Source organism: Phacochoerus africanus, chromosome 8, assembly GCF_016906955.1.
Source record: "Phacochoerus africanus isolate WHEZ1 chromosome 8, ROS_Pafr_v1, whole genome shotgun sequence".
Lineage (NCBI taxonomy): Eukaryota > Metazoa > Chordata > Mammalia > Artiodactyla > Suidae > Phacochoerus > Phacochoerus africanus.
The window spans coordinates 81,140,417-81,155,262 of NC_062551.1; the positions used below are offsets into that span (position 1 = coordinate 81,140,417).

At 45.5% G+C, this 14,846-nt stretch overlaps 1 protein-coding gene across 1 annotated transcript; it reads left to right on the forward strand.

The window, feature by feature from the left end:
• Positions 1 to 407: 407 nt before the first annotated feature.
• On the forward strand, positions 408 to 13,514 carry ELOA (elongin A). Its single transcript, XM_047792475.1, has 11 exons — positions 408 to 600; positions 5,055 to 5,111; positions 5,913 to 6,019; positions 6,848 to 8,042; positions 8,412 to 8,526; positions 9,314 to 9,469; positions 9,571 to 9,668; positions 10,537 to 10,717; positions 11,021 to 11,132; positions 11,708 to 11,889; positions 13,108 to 13,514. The coding sequence occupies exons 1-11, from the start codon at positions 448 to 450 to the stop codon at positions 13,167 to 13,169; spliced, it is 2,418 nt and encodes an 805-aa protein (XP_047648431.1). The 5' UTR covers positions 408 to 447; the 3' UTR covers positions 13,170 to 13,514.
• The last annotated feature ends 1,332 nt before the right edge of the window (positions 13,515 to 14,846 follow it).

Below are 14,846 nucleotides of genomic sequence, written 5' to 3' on the forward strand. Positions count from 1 at the left end.
CCCAATCAGAGGTGGTCACTATGTTAATTCCCTGCTGATTCCCAGGGCAGCAGACCCACACACAGGTGTTACTTAGGGCGTGGCTTACGGCGGACGGGGGTGGACCAGGGTTTATAAAGCCAGGGTCTCAGGCGCTCGCCTCATTCCACCTTGGTTAGACACGTGACAGGTCTTCCAGGCCTTGGCTCCGCACACCAAGGACCAGAAGCGGGGCCGGCCAGCGGTGACCAGTGCGGAGCGGACCAGTGCAGAGTCGGCGCGCGGGGACCAAGCGGCTCCAGCTCCCCGCGCGCGCTCGCGCGCGGCCGGGGTACGCGCTGAAAACCTGGTCCCCCGGCCCCCCAGCCCTGTGGGCGGGGCCTGCAGCCGGCCAGCCCCCCACGCCCCGCGCCCCCCCACTTCGCCAAGGCCCGGAAGGGGCCAGTCGCGCTTCCGTCTCCGCCGGGGATGCACGGAGGGCGGAGCTGCAGCCCGAGGACGCGACGCGAGCCCAGTTCCGGCGAGGAGGCCGCGCCAGTGACAGCGATGGCGGCGGAGTCGGCGCTCCAAGTTGTGGAGAAGCTGCAGGCGCGCCTAGCCGCGAACCCGGACCCGAAGAAGGTGAGCGAGTGGGCAGCGCGGAGCGGGGCGGGCGTTGGGCGCGGCGTGACCCCGTAACGGTCGCGGGCCCGGGGGCGGCCCCTTCCCGAGCGGCCCGGGCCGTAGGGTCTCGGACCCGGAGCGCGGCCCCGCCGGGCTTCGGCCTGCGGTCGGGAAGTTCGTGGCCATTGGCCACTGCCCACGCGCTGGGACCCCGCACGGCTGGCGGCGCGCCTCCGCGATCCGGCCTTCCTGCCTCCGGGGCCGGGCCGGGGCGCCCGCGGGCTCCGGGAGGGCAGGAGCGCGCTCCGTGCGGCCACCGCGTGCCGGCGGGGCTCCCGGAGCCCTCCTCCGGCGTCCCGGGCCAGCTGTTTCCTGTCGGGAGAGCTCGCCCGGAGTTAACTCCTGCCTGCTCCGTCCCTCGCCCTGCGAAATGCTTCTGATTTCTTAGTGTCTTTTGATGTTTGTTGGGAGAAGGAGGTGGTTCTGCCAGTGCTTGATGGGGAGTCTAAGCTCAGTGTGGTCCTACACCTGTAAGACATTTTTATTGCATTCTGACGTGGTATTAGAACGTGGACCTTTTCACTTTCTCAGTAAGTCTTTTTAAAACAAAATTAATCTCCTGTCACCTAGGTAAAAACTTAAGTTGTAATTGGAAGGGGAAAAAAGATTAGAAGTTGCAGCTAGATTTTCTTCTGGCTTTGATGAAAAGGTAAGAGCCACCGTTTCTGGCTGCTACCAGTGATAGGCAACCATTTGTAATTGTACTCAGCTAAATTTTTTGCCCCTTGACTATTTTCTTAAGTTAGATGCATTCTTCGCTCCAATATCTGCCGCCTAGCTTCTCTGTCTCTGAGAGAGTGTCCGGTGGATGTTAGATTTTTTTTTTTTTCAATTGAAATACACTGATAAAAACACTGCAAATGTTTGACATTCTCTGTCAGCATTATAGCTGGAGTGTGCAGTCCTTAAGAGTTGGATCTCTGAACCCCACAGTGGCTTTTGAAAAGGACATCCGGGAAGGCAGTTGAGGTAAAGTGATAAGAGGATCTGAGTTCTAATGCGTTTATTAACCATGGGGGATGTTCCTTGCTAAGCCAGTTTCCTCACCTGCTTCTTCCTAGGACTGAACCAAAAAGGTGGAAATGCTCAGTAGATATTAATCCCCACTCTTTACAATTTTTCTTGAAGGGCCCCTTTGTCTTCACCTTATTCCCAGCCTGTCATAGGTGTGGTTCCCCCCCTCCCCACTTCTAAAGGCAGTGCACAACCTCTTGCTGTCAGACTACTTTTAATTCTTCTCATGCATACCTAGCTCAGAGATTCACTTCTTGGGGAAGACATTTTAGCTTTAAGTCTGTGAAAACTTAAATGCTTTCAGTTGTTTTGTGTTATGTTTTATATCATGGCTTCAGTACCTAATGGACAGGCATATTTACAAGTTTCTTTTTAAGTAACCCTTTGTGGTCATCGAATAAATGGTCATTATTTGAGTACTAGCTTGTTTTCTCAAACACTGTAGGTTTGTGACTGATTATTAAAACCTTAAAGCAATATTATGTAAATCCCCCCATTTCTCCAGTTTGGTCTTCCATCAGGTTAAAAAAATGCACAATATAGTATCTGTAGTCATCTTCCCACTAGAATTTAAATTTTGGAGTAACTTTTCTAGTAGTTGATGTGCATGAAATTTCAAATTAGGAAAATGTTTGTTTGGCTTTTCATTGTACATGAGCTGTTAGTGATTATTGTGAGCATCCAGGCTTTCTCTTCCCAGATAGAAACTCACCCTGAACTTCACTGGCTTTGCATTATGAAGATCATTTTTGCAAAGGGCACAATAGTTAGCATTCACAAATGAGCTAATGCAGAGAGAAAAACTGCAAGCCGGCACACTGGCCTTCTCAACCTTCTGTTAACCCAACAAGCTCCCACAGGTTGTTCTTGAAATTGCAAGATGATTATATAGCAGTATTGAATTTCCAACTAAATCTTGATTTCAAACCATTATTAGCCTAAGGGTTGATTCCACACCTATATTCTATTTAAATGGAAACAGTTTTCATGGCTGGTTAAGTTACCTGTCTGTCCCATGTTACAGTTCAAATGTGGAAACTACTAAGGACACAGTTTGGAGGCACATGGAGAGCAAGGGGTCAACATTATGAACATCTTTAGCTCTTTGGGTTGAAGCAGTGTGCAAAGGACAACTGAGATTCCTAAGCGTGGGCTGTGCAAATGTTTGACGTTTCTCAATGACTTGTTACCAGTTCTTGCAAACTCTACAAATGGTCCATGGGTTTGATAACAGCAAGTTTCCACCTACCTGAGGATGCCCAAAGTGCTTTACTTTTTTAATGCTTTGTTCTCTTTTGAACTTCATTGAAGCCATTTTTCTCTTATGTTGGGTAAATAGGTTTGAAAATCTCTAAGGTTTTATTTTAGTTATGTCTACTTTGAAGTCACCCCTCCTAACCTAAAACAAAGCAGAAAGCAGCATTTTCTCTTCCAGTTAGCGCTGATCTTCAAGATGAACATACCCTTCAGTGACTTCTGGCCCCATTCTTATATGCTGTCTTTGAGGAGGTCCTGGGACTCTTTGGCCCCATGGTGACCTTATTTCCTCTGTAGACTCTAAGCTGTCTGACGATATAACCTTAAGGAAGGGCTCTTCTCCTTTGTGTCACGTATACTAAGAGGCATATGAACTGCTCTGTTCTCTTTTCTTCTAAGGACAGTGTTTTTATGTTGGGTATTTCTCTGGCTTTGTAGCACATGCTGTGGTAAACACACTTGACTTGCTTTTTGAGCAATGTCACCTAACCTCACTGAGCTCAGTTTCAACATCTGTAAAAGGGGGGAAAGAATATCCTTTTTATAGAGTTGGTTAATGAGGGTGAAATGAGGTAACACATGAAAAATTTAGCATAATAGCTAACACATAGTCAATAGTATATAAATGCCTTCCAGGGAATGGCATTGGGGGGAGACAACCTATTTTTAACCTTTTCAATGATTCTAAATTTTCCTTAAAAAAAAAAATGGCATTGATCTCTGTACCAATAGTTTGGGTGACAAGAAATACGCTTATACTTTGTCCTGAGTTGGATGGTGGTAGTCGAATTTGAAATGGAGATTAATTTTCACTCACTTATGAAGGTGAACCTCCTAAGATACTACACCACTTAGCTTCTTATTTGTTCCCAAACAAGATTATCACATATGATCCAATTGCTCTGCCTAGCCCACTGTGTTCAGTAATTATTGAAGTAGAATGACCAGAAAAACATACTTGCCACTCCACCTAATAGCAATATGGCATACTAATTATAGCTTTGGCTACACCTGGAAAAAGAACAGATATTGTTATCAGATATTTAAATATAAAGATAGTCACCGTTATCTCTTTTGAACTACTTGTACTTTTCAGCACTCCTCGAATGGTAAGTGTGTTTATATGTGCATAAGCATTTCCTAGAGAATGGCACAGCAGTCTTGACTTTGGGTAGAAGTGGAGTAAGTAGAAATTGGTTGGGGAAAATTAGGTATAGAATCAAGGGTAGCTGTTTAAAGAGTGGTCACTTGATGAAATGATTAAGCAGCAGCATTTATTGCGCTTGTATAGCATTCCAGGCCTTATTGATAAAGACTGCTTGTAGTTTTTGTCTCTGAATCCTAACAGCTTGTGAAGTAGACAGGAGTCAGTTCCTGTTTTGCAGATGAAGAAACTGAGGTTCAGAGAGGTCAGTGACTTGCACAAGATCACCTGGCAAGGACTTGGCAGAGCCATACTGAAGCCTGTCTCTGACTCTGGAACTCTCTCTTAACAGCTCTGCTATTCTGATTTCAACCTAGTTTAAAAGAAAGGAAATGTGGCCAAACCCAGATCACTTCTTTTATCTACCCAGACATTTTGTAGTCACCATTTGCAATGGCAAAGCTCTGATTCTAGCAGCTTGAAATTCTTGGCTTCCCACTTATATCAAAAGCAAAACACAAGTGAAAAAACCCAATTCTATTCAACATTATGACTTTTCCAGAAAACACGATCACCTGTTCCTATAGAGACCTCTTCTCCTTTTCACTTTTCTGTATGCTGGGTCCATGAGTAATTTCCTTAAATTGGCACCTTTCTCAGAACTGGGGCAGAATGATAGTTGCTAATGACTTTTGTTAGAGCTGATAGGTTTGATTCTCTTCTCTAAGTCTTATTTCCCCTTGGTGCATCCTAGTGGTTGAGAAAGCACGGAATCTAAAGCCACAGGCTAGAGAGAACCCTGCCCTACTTGCAACCTGGAGCAAGTAACTTAACTTTTTTGAACCTGTTTTCACACTTGTAAAATGTGGGTAATAACCTTGCTTAATACTGTATAACAGAACAGAGTACTCACTTAACCATTAGATATTACTCTTATTTGTTCCAGTGAATAATTATGATTTTATAGAAATTAACATTTATTTTATTCTCTTTGCAGCTATTGAAATATTTGAAGAAACTCTCTGCCTTGCCTATTACAATAGACATTCTTGCGGTAAGAACTGTGTAATTTTAGCTATCATGTAAATATCCCAGACCCTTCCCAATGGGAAATATTGTACAGTAACCTTAAGAGCAGGGGCTTTAGAAGTGAAAGGAACCAGAAGCAGCCATGTATTGTATGGTTTTATTTATATGAAATGTCCAGAATAGGCAAACCCATAAATAGAAAGTAGATTAGTGATTGCTAGGAGTGGTGGGGAATTGGGAAGAACAGAGTTTCTTTTTAGAGTGATGAAAATATTCTAGAATTAGTGGTGGTGGTTTGTGTGGTATTGTGAGTATTCTGGAAACCACTGAACTGTACACTTTAAAATGATTACAATAATGAATTTTAAAAAAACCAATTTTATCTCAAATTTTTTTCCTAAAAGTTAAAAGAATATTGGCTTTGGCCTCTAGTTTTAAATTCAAATCCAAGTTCTTAACTAACTTTAGGCTCTTCCTTCATGAAATGGGCAGGTTCCTGCCTCTCAGAGTTGTTCTTAAGTATTAATTCAGACACTGTATGTAGTGCTCTTAGCTCCGTGCCTGACACCTGCCATGATCACTCTTATTATTGTGAAAGTTCTAGAAGTGTTTTCATTTAGCATTTACCTCTTTTGAATCTGGTATGCTTTGCTACTGTGTCATCAGAGCTTGAGGGCATAGATACAAAGTAATCTTGTACTAAGACTTGGAAGGTATGTTTTTGGAAGGAAGTATTGGTTTGTTGAAAAGTAAAAGGCCTTCTTTCCTTAGAAACTTGTGAGCCTAATTCCACAACCTTGTAACAATTCCTTTGTCAACTTTGTAGGAGACTGGAGTTGGGAAAACGGTCAATAGCTTGCGAAAACATGAGCACGTTGGAAGTTTTGCCAGGGACCTAGTGGCCCAGTGGAAAAAGCTGGTTCCTGTGGAACGGTAGGAAAAGTTTTTCTTTGTTTTTCCTTCTCTGCTTTCTTATTTAAAATATTTATTCTACCTCACTTATAAAAAAATAATTCATGATCATTATAGAATATTAGAAAACATTAAAAAAATACCAATAAGAATAAAAATTTCTGATAATTCTACCATCCAAAGAGAAGCATTATTGACATTTTGGAATGTTTCTTTTTGACCTGTTCTTAAAAGGCATTTTCAGGAGTTCCTGTCATAGCTCAATGGTCACGAACCCAACTAGTTTCCTGAGGACGTGGGTTTGATCCCTGGTCTTGCTCAGTGGGTTAGGGATCTGGCATTGCCGTGAGCTGTGGTGTAGGTTGCAGATGCAACTCAGAATCCACGTGGCTGTGGCTGTGGTGTAGGCTGGCAGCTACAGCTCTGATTTGACTTCTAGCCTGGGCACCTCCGTATGCTGAGGGTTTGGCCCTAACAAGGCAAATAAGTAAATAAAGGCATTTATACATAGTTGTGAATAAATCTAATATAAATTATAGCCCCCCTTTTATGTAACAGATATTTCCCTGTGTTGAAAAGGTTTTTAAGCATTTTCACATCCACAAGTTATTTGATCTTTGTATCCTGTAGTTAAACTCGTCTTTTTCCATTTACTGAATATTTGTGTTTTCCCTATTTTAAAACTTAGCTGAGTGTCTTTGAGCCAAAATCATTTACCTTCTTCCCAAGACCTTGTTTCTCACTCTGTACACTCTCATCTCTTTCATGGATTCAGTTTCTGTGACTGTGCTAAGCAAGGATTACCCTTGAGATTTATATCTGCTGTATCTGCTTTTTCGTTTATTCTAGAAACCCTGAGCCTGATGAACAGGACTTGGAGAAGAGCAATTCTCGAAAGCGTCCTAGGGATGCCCTTAAGGAGGAGGAGGAGGTGGAGGTGGAGGGGGACTACCCAGAAAGCTGGAAAGCCTCCGGGAGTCGGTCGTATAGTCCTGATAATAGACAGAAGAAACACAGAAAACTCTCAGAGCTTGAGCGGCCTCAGAAAGTATCTCACAGTCAGGAGAGGAGAGACGAGAGAAAGAGGTACCACAGAGCCTCTCCAGTTTACTCTTCAGACCACGAGTCTTCTGACTACGGCCATGTTCAATCCCCTCCGTCATCCACCAGCCCTCATCAGATGTCTGGGGACCATTACAGATCCCTGGAGGAGGACCACGAGCCCTTTGTTTCACACCAGAAGCCTGGCAAAGGCCACGGTAATGCCTTTCAGGACAGACTGGGGGTCAGCCAAGAACGCCACCTGGGTGAAGCCCAGGGAAGAGAAGTCATGAGTCAGAGCAAGGAGCACAGATCTTCCCATAAAGAAAAACGTCCCGTGGAGGCCAAAGGAGACGAGAAGTCTTCTTTGAGCAGAGAAAAATCACACAAGGCCCTCTCCAAAGAAGAAAACCGGAGGCTGCCCTCTGGGGACAGTGCAAAGGAGAAACCGCCCTCTAGTGGCGTCAGGAAAGAGAAGGAGAAAGAGAGCGGTACCAAGAAAAAGGTTTCACCCACCTTGGACGTGGCTTCAGACAACCACCTTAAAAAGCCAAAACATAGAGACCCAGAGAAAACCAAATCAGACAAAAACAAGCAAAGTCTAGAAGGCTTAGACACTGGCAAGGGGGCAGGAGACCTGCTGCCCAAGGTGAAAGAGAAGGTTTCTAACAACCTAAAGACTCAAGAAGGGAAAGCAAAACCTTCTCATTCAGATAGAAAGTCCGTGGGCTCCTTACCCAAAGCCGAAGAGGCAGATGTAGATGATGAATTTGAGCAGCCCACCATGTCTTTTGAGTCATACCTCAGCTATGACCAGCCCCGGAAGAAGAAGAAAAAGATTGTGAAGACGTCAACCACAGCTCTTGGAGAAAAAGGACTTAAAAAAAATGATTCCAAAAGCACTAGTAAAAACTCGGACTCAGTTCAGAAATTACCTAAGGTGAATGAAAACAAGTTGGAGAAGCTTCTGCCAGCCGGAGCCGATTCAGCCAAACCGAAAAAGGTAACCCCTGTAGCCCCTTCCCCGTCAGAGCACCTGGGCCTGTGGAGCTCCCAGGACCCGCCCCATCGCCATTTTGCTTGGCTGGCGTCTCCATGGTGGCCTGTTGAATTTCAGTTCGAAGTAATTTCCTCCAGCCTCTCTAGTGCCAGGGTCTGTAGGACCCAAGCACAGTATTTTCTGAAGTGTCCCATTGTGCTGGGCCCATCGCATGTATCTCCTGACTCAAGTGGTGTCAGGCCTGGCTGCCGCCCTTCTTCAGGCTGGATCTGCCTGGGCAGTTATCTGCCCTGTGAGCATTGCTGGGCATTGACTGTAGGAAAGAGCTGTGCTTGGGAAGGGGCCCTCCAGTCACCTGTCTTTTCTCTGCAGGTCCCCAGTGAGGTGTTGCCAGTGTTACCAGACCTTCCATTACCTGTGATACAGGCCAATTACCGTCCGCTTCCTCCCCTCGATTTGATATCTTCCTTTCAACCAAAGCGAAGAGGTAATTTTCTGTATCTTCTTCTTTTTTTGTTGTTTTTTTTTGTTTGTTTTTGATGGAAGTAGGATCTTAAAAATTCATTCATGATCTGTCATCAGATTTTGGTACATTTCCTAAGAACACAGGTTCTGGAGTTCTTGGGTTTGAATTCCCAGCTCTGAATTCCACTAGAAGTTATGTGAAATGGGATCACAACAACTTCCTTGGACTTCAGTTTCCTAGTCTGTAAATGGGATTAATGTATCTGCCTATTAGGTGGATTGAAAGTGATAATACCAGTAACGCTCTGAGCTCTGGGTTTTTCCACAGAGTAAGTGTTCACTGATCTTAGCTGTTCCTTTCACTAAGATCCCTTTATTCTGTACATTCTCCAGGGGCTTAAAAAGAAGTCTAGGGAGTTCCCTTGCAGTGCAGCAGGTTAAAGATCCAGCATTATCACTGTAGCAGCTGGGGTCCCTGCTGTGGGCGAGGGTTCGATCCCTGGCCAGGAAACTTCCATATGCCATGGGTGTGGCCCCCCCCAAAAAAAGTGGAAAATCTATATACTGATGTGGAGTCATTTCTAAAATGTAAATGACGAAATGATGATAGTATATTAATTGGTTAAAAAGGAGTAAAATATTAGCTTATTTTTGTATAGACTCCCTGGAAGGATACACAAGAAGCTGATAGCATTGGTTGCCTTTGAGAAAGGAAACTGGGAGGCTGAGGAATGGGATGGGAGGGAGAGTTTTCACTAGATAATTCAGTGCCTTTTTAAACTTACATTCCTGCTTTCCTCATCCCACAGCATTCTCCTCACCCCAGGAAGAGGAAGAAGCCGGATTCACCGGACGAAGAATGAATTCTAAGATGCAAGTATATTCTGGTTCCAAGTGTGCCTATCTTCCCAAGATGATGACCTTGCATGAGCAGTGCATCCGAGTACTTAAAAACAACATCGACTGTAAGTCCCATGCTTCTCCCTTGGCTCGTAAGCACGTTGTGGCGCTGGAACACCGGTGACTTGGCTGCTACTCAGTGCTTTTCTCCTTTGATTCTTTGCAGCAATCTTTGAAGTGGGAGGCGTCCCGTATTCTGTTCTTGAACCTGTTCTAGAGAGGTGTACACCTGATCAGTTGTATCGCATAGAGGAATACAATCATGTGAGTATCCTGTTTTCATGGGAAGAGAGCAGTTTTCTGGCTTGTATCTCCAGAAATAGCTTTTGTCTCTGAATCGGCCACAGTGATGGGCAGGTGGTGGTCAGATCACTGTTCTGAGTTTGCCTCTGGGCCTTTAAACAGCTTATTTTTAGCACCTGCTTCTGGCATGTTAAGTGAGCCTCTTGGGCTAGCATCAAGGTAGGAATAAAAGGTGGTGGGAGTGTAGCGAGGGCTCCGTGGGAGGGCAGAGACCACTTCCCATACCTCCCTTGAGCTTGCCTCGTTTAGGAAGTCAAGAGAGAATTCTGGCAGCACAGCCCCTGGGATGCCAGGCAGGGACAGAGCTCTTTGTTGACACCCAGATGTCTGGTGAATGTAAGAGCACAGATTGGCTGGGTGTCTCCTAGAGACCAGCAGATTTACCCCCCAAATCTTCCTGATGCTGAAGATGCTCATTTGATTGCATCCACTCTTTTTAATTCTGAGGGATCTATAACATATCCTTCTTAGGTGGCCCCTGGCCATTGCAGTTTAGTGTAGTGCTGGGGAAATGCCTGGATTTGACTTCATCCCAGGTCATGCCCTGCACTGATTATCTAAAGGAGAAAGACTGATCTTAAACTAATTTTTGTATTGGCTTCTCTCCTAGCCCCACAACCCCCCAAAGCAGCTAGTATAGTGCCTTACACTTAACATTTTTTTAATTCAGTGATTTGGGTTTTTTCCTAGAACTGTGGTATTTTAATATATTACTACTATTATGAGGACCAAAACATCATTAGGAACCTGTCACCCCTGGGTGATTAAGGATGGAAAAGAGATGTATCAGAGTGCTTGCGTGTAAATGACATCCTGGTTCTGATTTTAGGTATTAATTGAAGAAACAGATCAATTATGGAAAGTCCATTGTCACCGAGACTTTAAGGATGAAAGGCCAGAAGAGTATGAGTCGTGGCGGGAGATGTACCTACGGCTTCAGGATGCCCGAGAGCAGCGGCTACGAGTCCTCACAAAGAATATCCGATCTGCACACGCCAATAAGCCCAAAGGTAAGGGGGCAGGATGAGTCTAGCAGAGCAGTGAGCCCGTGTTCTGATCGACAGCAGGGCTTTGGTGGGCTTGGCTGAGGTAGAATCTCTGAACCCCGGATCTCTTGTGTTTGCGGAAGAGGGCAGAGGTGGCATGCTTTTTCCACCACCACCCATGCTGCCCTAGAGAGGGGCTTCCAGGGTTGATAATCCCATACCTCTGGAGGGATTTGCAAAACCTTTATCTTTTGATAGCATAGATTATTGAAATAACAGTAGCATCTCAGCTGAAGAAGGCCGGTGTTAACTTCCATTTCTCCAAAGGCCGACAAGCAAAAATGGCCTTTGTCAACTCTGTGGCCAAACCACCTCGTGATGTTCGAAGGAGGCAAGAGAAGTTTGGAACAGGAGGAGCAGCTGTGCCTGAGAAAATCCGGTAAGACCTCTGCTCCTGTTGTTCCTTCCTGCTCAGGGAGAGAGCCCAGGATCTTGTCATTTAGCCTGAAAGGGCAGCCTGAGGACAGGAAGCAATTTGGGGGTGAAAGCATGGCCTTGCAGAGTGGGTTCTGGAGGCTGACCTTAACCAGCTGGGCACTTGACCTCCCTGAGCCTCAGCTTCCTTGACTGCATTGTGGGCCAGATAATAATTCCTGCCCCTTAAGGGGTCATGATTAAATGGAGAAAAGGGCCTGGCTACTGGGAAACATCCTCTAATGCTTTCCCTTCCCCCATTGAAACAGTAAAAATGTTACCATGATGACACAACTATCTAAGTACACTGGCATTTTCAAAATACAGATTTACACCTAAACAGTGAAAAGTCAGTCGAGATCATCATTCATTCTAAAGGGCTGTTACCATTGTCACTTCCAAGCCATCAGCATAATCGAAGGTACCAGGTCCATTGATCGAGGCCACAGACCTGAGTCCTCGGACCAGCCAGCTTCAGGCTCTTGGTACCAAGGGCAGACCTCTCTTACGCTTGACTAGCAGCTTTGCTTTGTGTCCCAGGATCAAGCCGGCACCGTACCCTGCAGGAAGCAGCCGTGCACCCTTCAGCAGTGGCAGCAGCAACAGCTTTAACGCCAGCCCGGAGGAGCCAGCCTATGACGGCCCGAGCACAAGCGGTGTCCACTCTGCACCTGTGATCAGCAACACTGTTTCCTATGACCCTAGGAAACCGACTGTGAAGAGTAAGTAACTTGGGGCTCCTGCCCAGGTATTTCAAAACTAGTATTTGCACCCCTTTAATGCCATTACTGCTGCATGGCACTTTGTGATTAGATGTAGCCTATGTGGTGCCTTGCCCACAGCTGGTCTAAAGGCCAGTGCCTCCTTTCCCCTGCTTTGTTCATACTGTGTGTGGTGTGTATTGTTTCGATTATGAGCATAGGGAATACTCATTTTGGTATTTTTTTTTTTTAACTTGAATGTAAACCCCTTTTTCTCTAGGCAGTAATGTGGAGTTCATACTATTAACAGCTAAAGGATTTTATTGACCTTTTATGACCTGATAAGCCCAGCTTCCAAGAATTTATTTTTGATATATAGTTGGGTCCATTTCATATTTTCCTAACTTGACTACTATAGGCTCTCCCTAAGGGGGTGTCCTAACTTAAGAAAAGCATTATTCTGGAGTTCTTGTCGTGGCGCAGTGGTTAATGAATCCGACTAGGAACCATGAGGTTGCAGGTTTGACCCCTGGCCTTGCTTAGCAGGTTAAGGATCCGGCATTGCCGTGAGCTGTGGTGTAGGTCGCAGATGCGGCTTGGATCCCGAGTGGCTGTGGGTGTGGTATAGGTTGGCAGCTACAGCTCTAATTCATCCCCTAGCCTGGGAACTTCCAGATACCGTGGGTGAGGCCCTAGAAAAGGCCAAAAAAAAGCGCATTATTCTGTATTTACTTCAGGGCCCACAGGAGGGTAGAAGTCCTGGGCTTAAGCTTTGGCTGGGCTCAGGTTAACCAGTTGAGAGGGCAGGCTAGGACTTCTTAGGTGATAATTGTATTTAGCTCATCTCAGACCTGTTGCCAGCACTGGTTAGACAGGGGTAGGAGGGGGTGCTTTGTGCTGGTTTAATGTTGGGGAGGCAGAATTAAATTACGGCTCAGAATGGCTATTAGAGTATGGCAAAGATTGAATTCCAGTTCTGCCACTTACTATACAGGGCAAGGTGGCCAGTCTGAGTCTTGGTGAAGTTGTGAGAATTAGAAGAGAGGGTGATTGTCAGGGGCCTGGGGAAGCGACAGCTTTGAGCAGCTGCCTTTATATGGTGTCAGTAGATAGCTGCTGTTTGTATCCAGTGGTCTGGTTATGGAGAGCCAAGAGGAGCAGGACTTTGGTTTGATTGTAAACCACTGGTGTCCAAACTGCCGTGGATCCGAAACAATTGCCTTATTTCTCTCTTCACAGAAATTGCCCCAATGATGGCCAAGACGATTAAAGCTTTCAAGAATAGATTCTCCCGACGATAAACTGAGGACTTACCTTGGAAATGAAATTTGGGGGGGGGGGGGACGAATTTGAAGACAGTGGGGGTTGAGGAATGGAACTTCCAAAGGAGACCGGACTCTTTGGCTTCGTGGAACCGTTTTGGTCTCTTGAGTCCTGCACAGTCCGCAGGGGTTGTGCCTACACCTGTGTCCGCAGCCACTGCCTCCCCGCCTGGCGAGCACTTCAGAGTTCTGAAGAAGATGTGAAGCCTCATTCTCACTGAGGATTTTAAGGTCAATTGTACCTTTATTGTTAATTAGCTTCTTTATAAACTATAAGACATAGTTTTAATTAATAAATATTGCCCCCAGATTGTATTTATATTACCCCCAGGGTTTTTTGTTTTGTTTTGGTTTTGGTTTTTTCCATCTTCCACCACACACTTAGCCTTTTATTTTAAGGGTTCTTTGTTAGACAAAAGCCTAGTGAAAGCCATCCCCCGTCCCAGTTCACCTCTCCTGAGTAGACTTTCGTCCAGAGGGAGGACTGGGTGTGCCCAGAGCCTGTGTGGTGCCTGCTGCATGAAGGGCGAAGAAGGGGTCCAGGCCTGGGCTGCCTGTCCTGGAGGGGGAGCCTCGTGTGGAGATAGGAAGTGTTCATGTTGGACCCCTCACCTCTGAGAGCCTTCTCAAGTGTTGCTTTGAGGTCCTGTGAAGGTGCATCTCTCTCCTACTCATTAAATAGTATTTATTAAGGGAAGTTATTTGTAAAGGTCTAGACTCTCCCCCATCCCTTTTGCCAGGTCCTATTTTTTTTTTTTTTTTTTTTTTTGAGGCTCACCAGAGGGTACAGACCCCCCCCCCAGTGTTTGTTTTTTTTTTTTTTTTTTTACAATTTATGGTTTCTAACTTAAAATTTAGGCTTTTTTCCCTTCTCCCCACTGGCATGGGGGCAAAACACAAACACATGGATGGCAGCGCTTTTGCAGCCCCACAGATACAACTTCAGAGTTTTAAAAGCCAGCACTTTGATCTCTTATTCCCTGTGAATCGCTACAAGAAGTGAGTGATTTTAAAAGTTGTAATTCAATGTTGGAAATTGGTTTTGTTTTTGCCTTTCTTTAAAAAGTAGGATCATGTGATCGGAAAAGCACAACAGTTGGTTATGTTTCAGAGAGAACTTCGCAGCTTGAATCTCTTACTTTTTGCATCTGTAAGCCAGAACCTAGAGGGAAGGACCAGTTTCAGGAAGTGTCTGAGCTGTAGCATCAGGATGGGGGAGCCACAAGGGCATCCACCGGGTTTGGGAAGGGAGGATCTCACCTTCAGTTGACAGAGGGGGCAAGATCAGAACTAGGAGGACAGGGTCAGTGTCCTGGCAGCTGAAGGGCATTGATCTAGTAGGAACCCTCTCGGCTGTGATAGGTAGAAGTAGATGCTGTACATTTGAGATGACCATCCTTAAGCAATGGGTTGAGGGCGTTTTTAGTGTGACAGCCCAAGAGCTTGGCTATTAGTCCCTTTGACAAGCTCACTCCAAGCCCAGGTTATGGAGCCCACTGTTTTTAATCATCCTGGACACCTCAAAGTGACGCTGACTTTGAAGATTGCAGAGCAATGCAGCAAGAAGTGTGCAGCAAAAGCTGGACTGCTCAGTGTACATTGCTGTGCAGGGTGCCTGAGGGATGCAAGTATTGGTATGTTTTAATTTGCTGTATT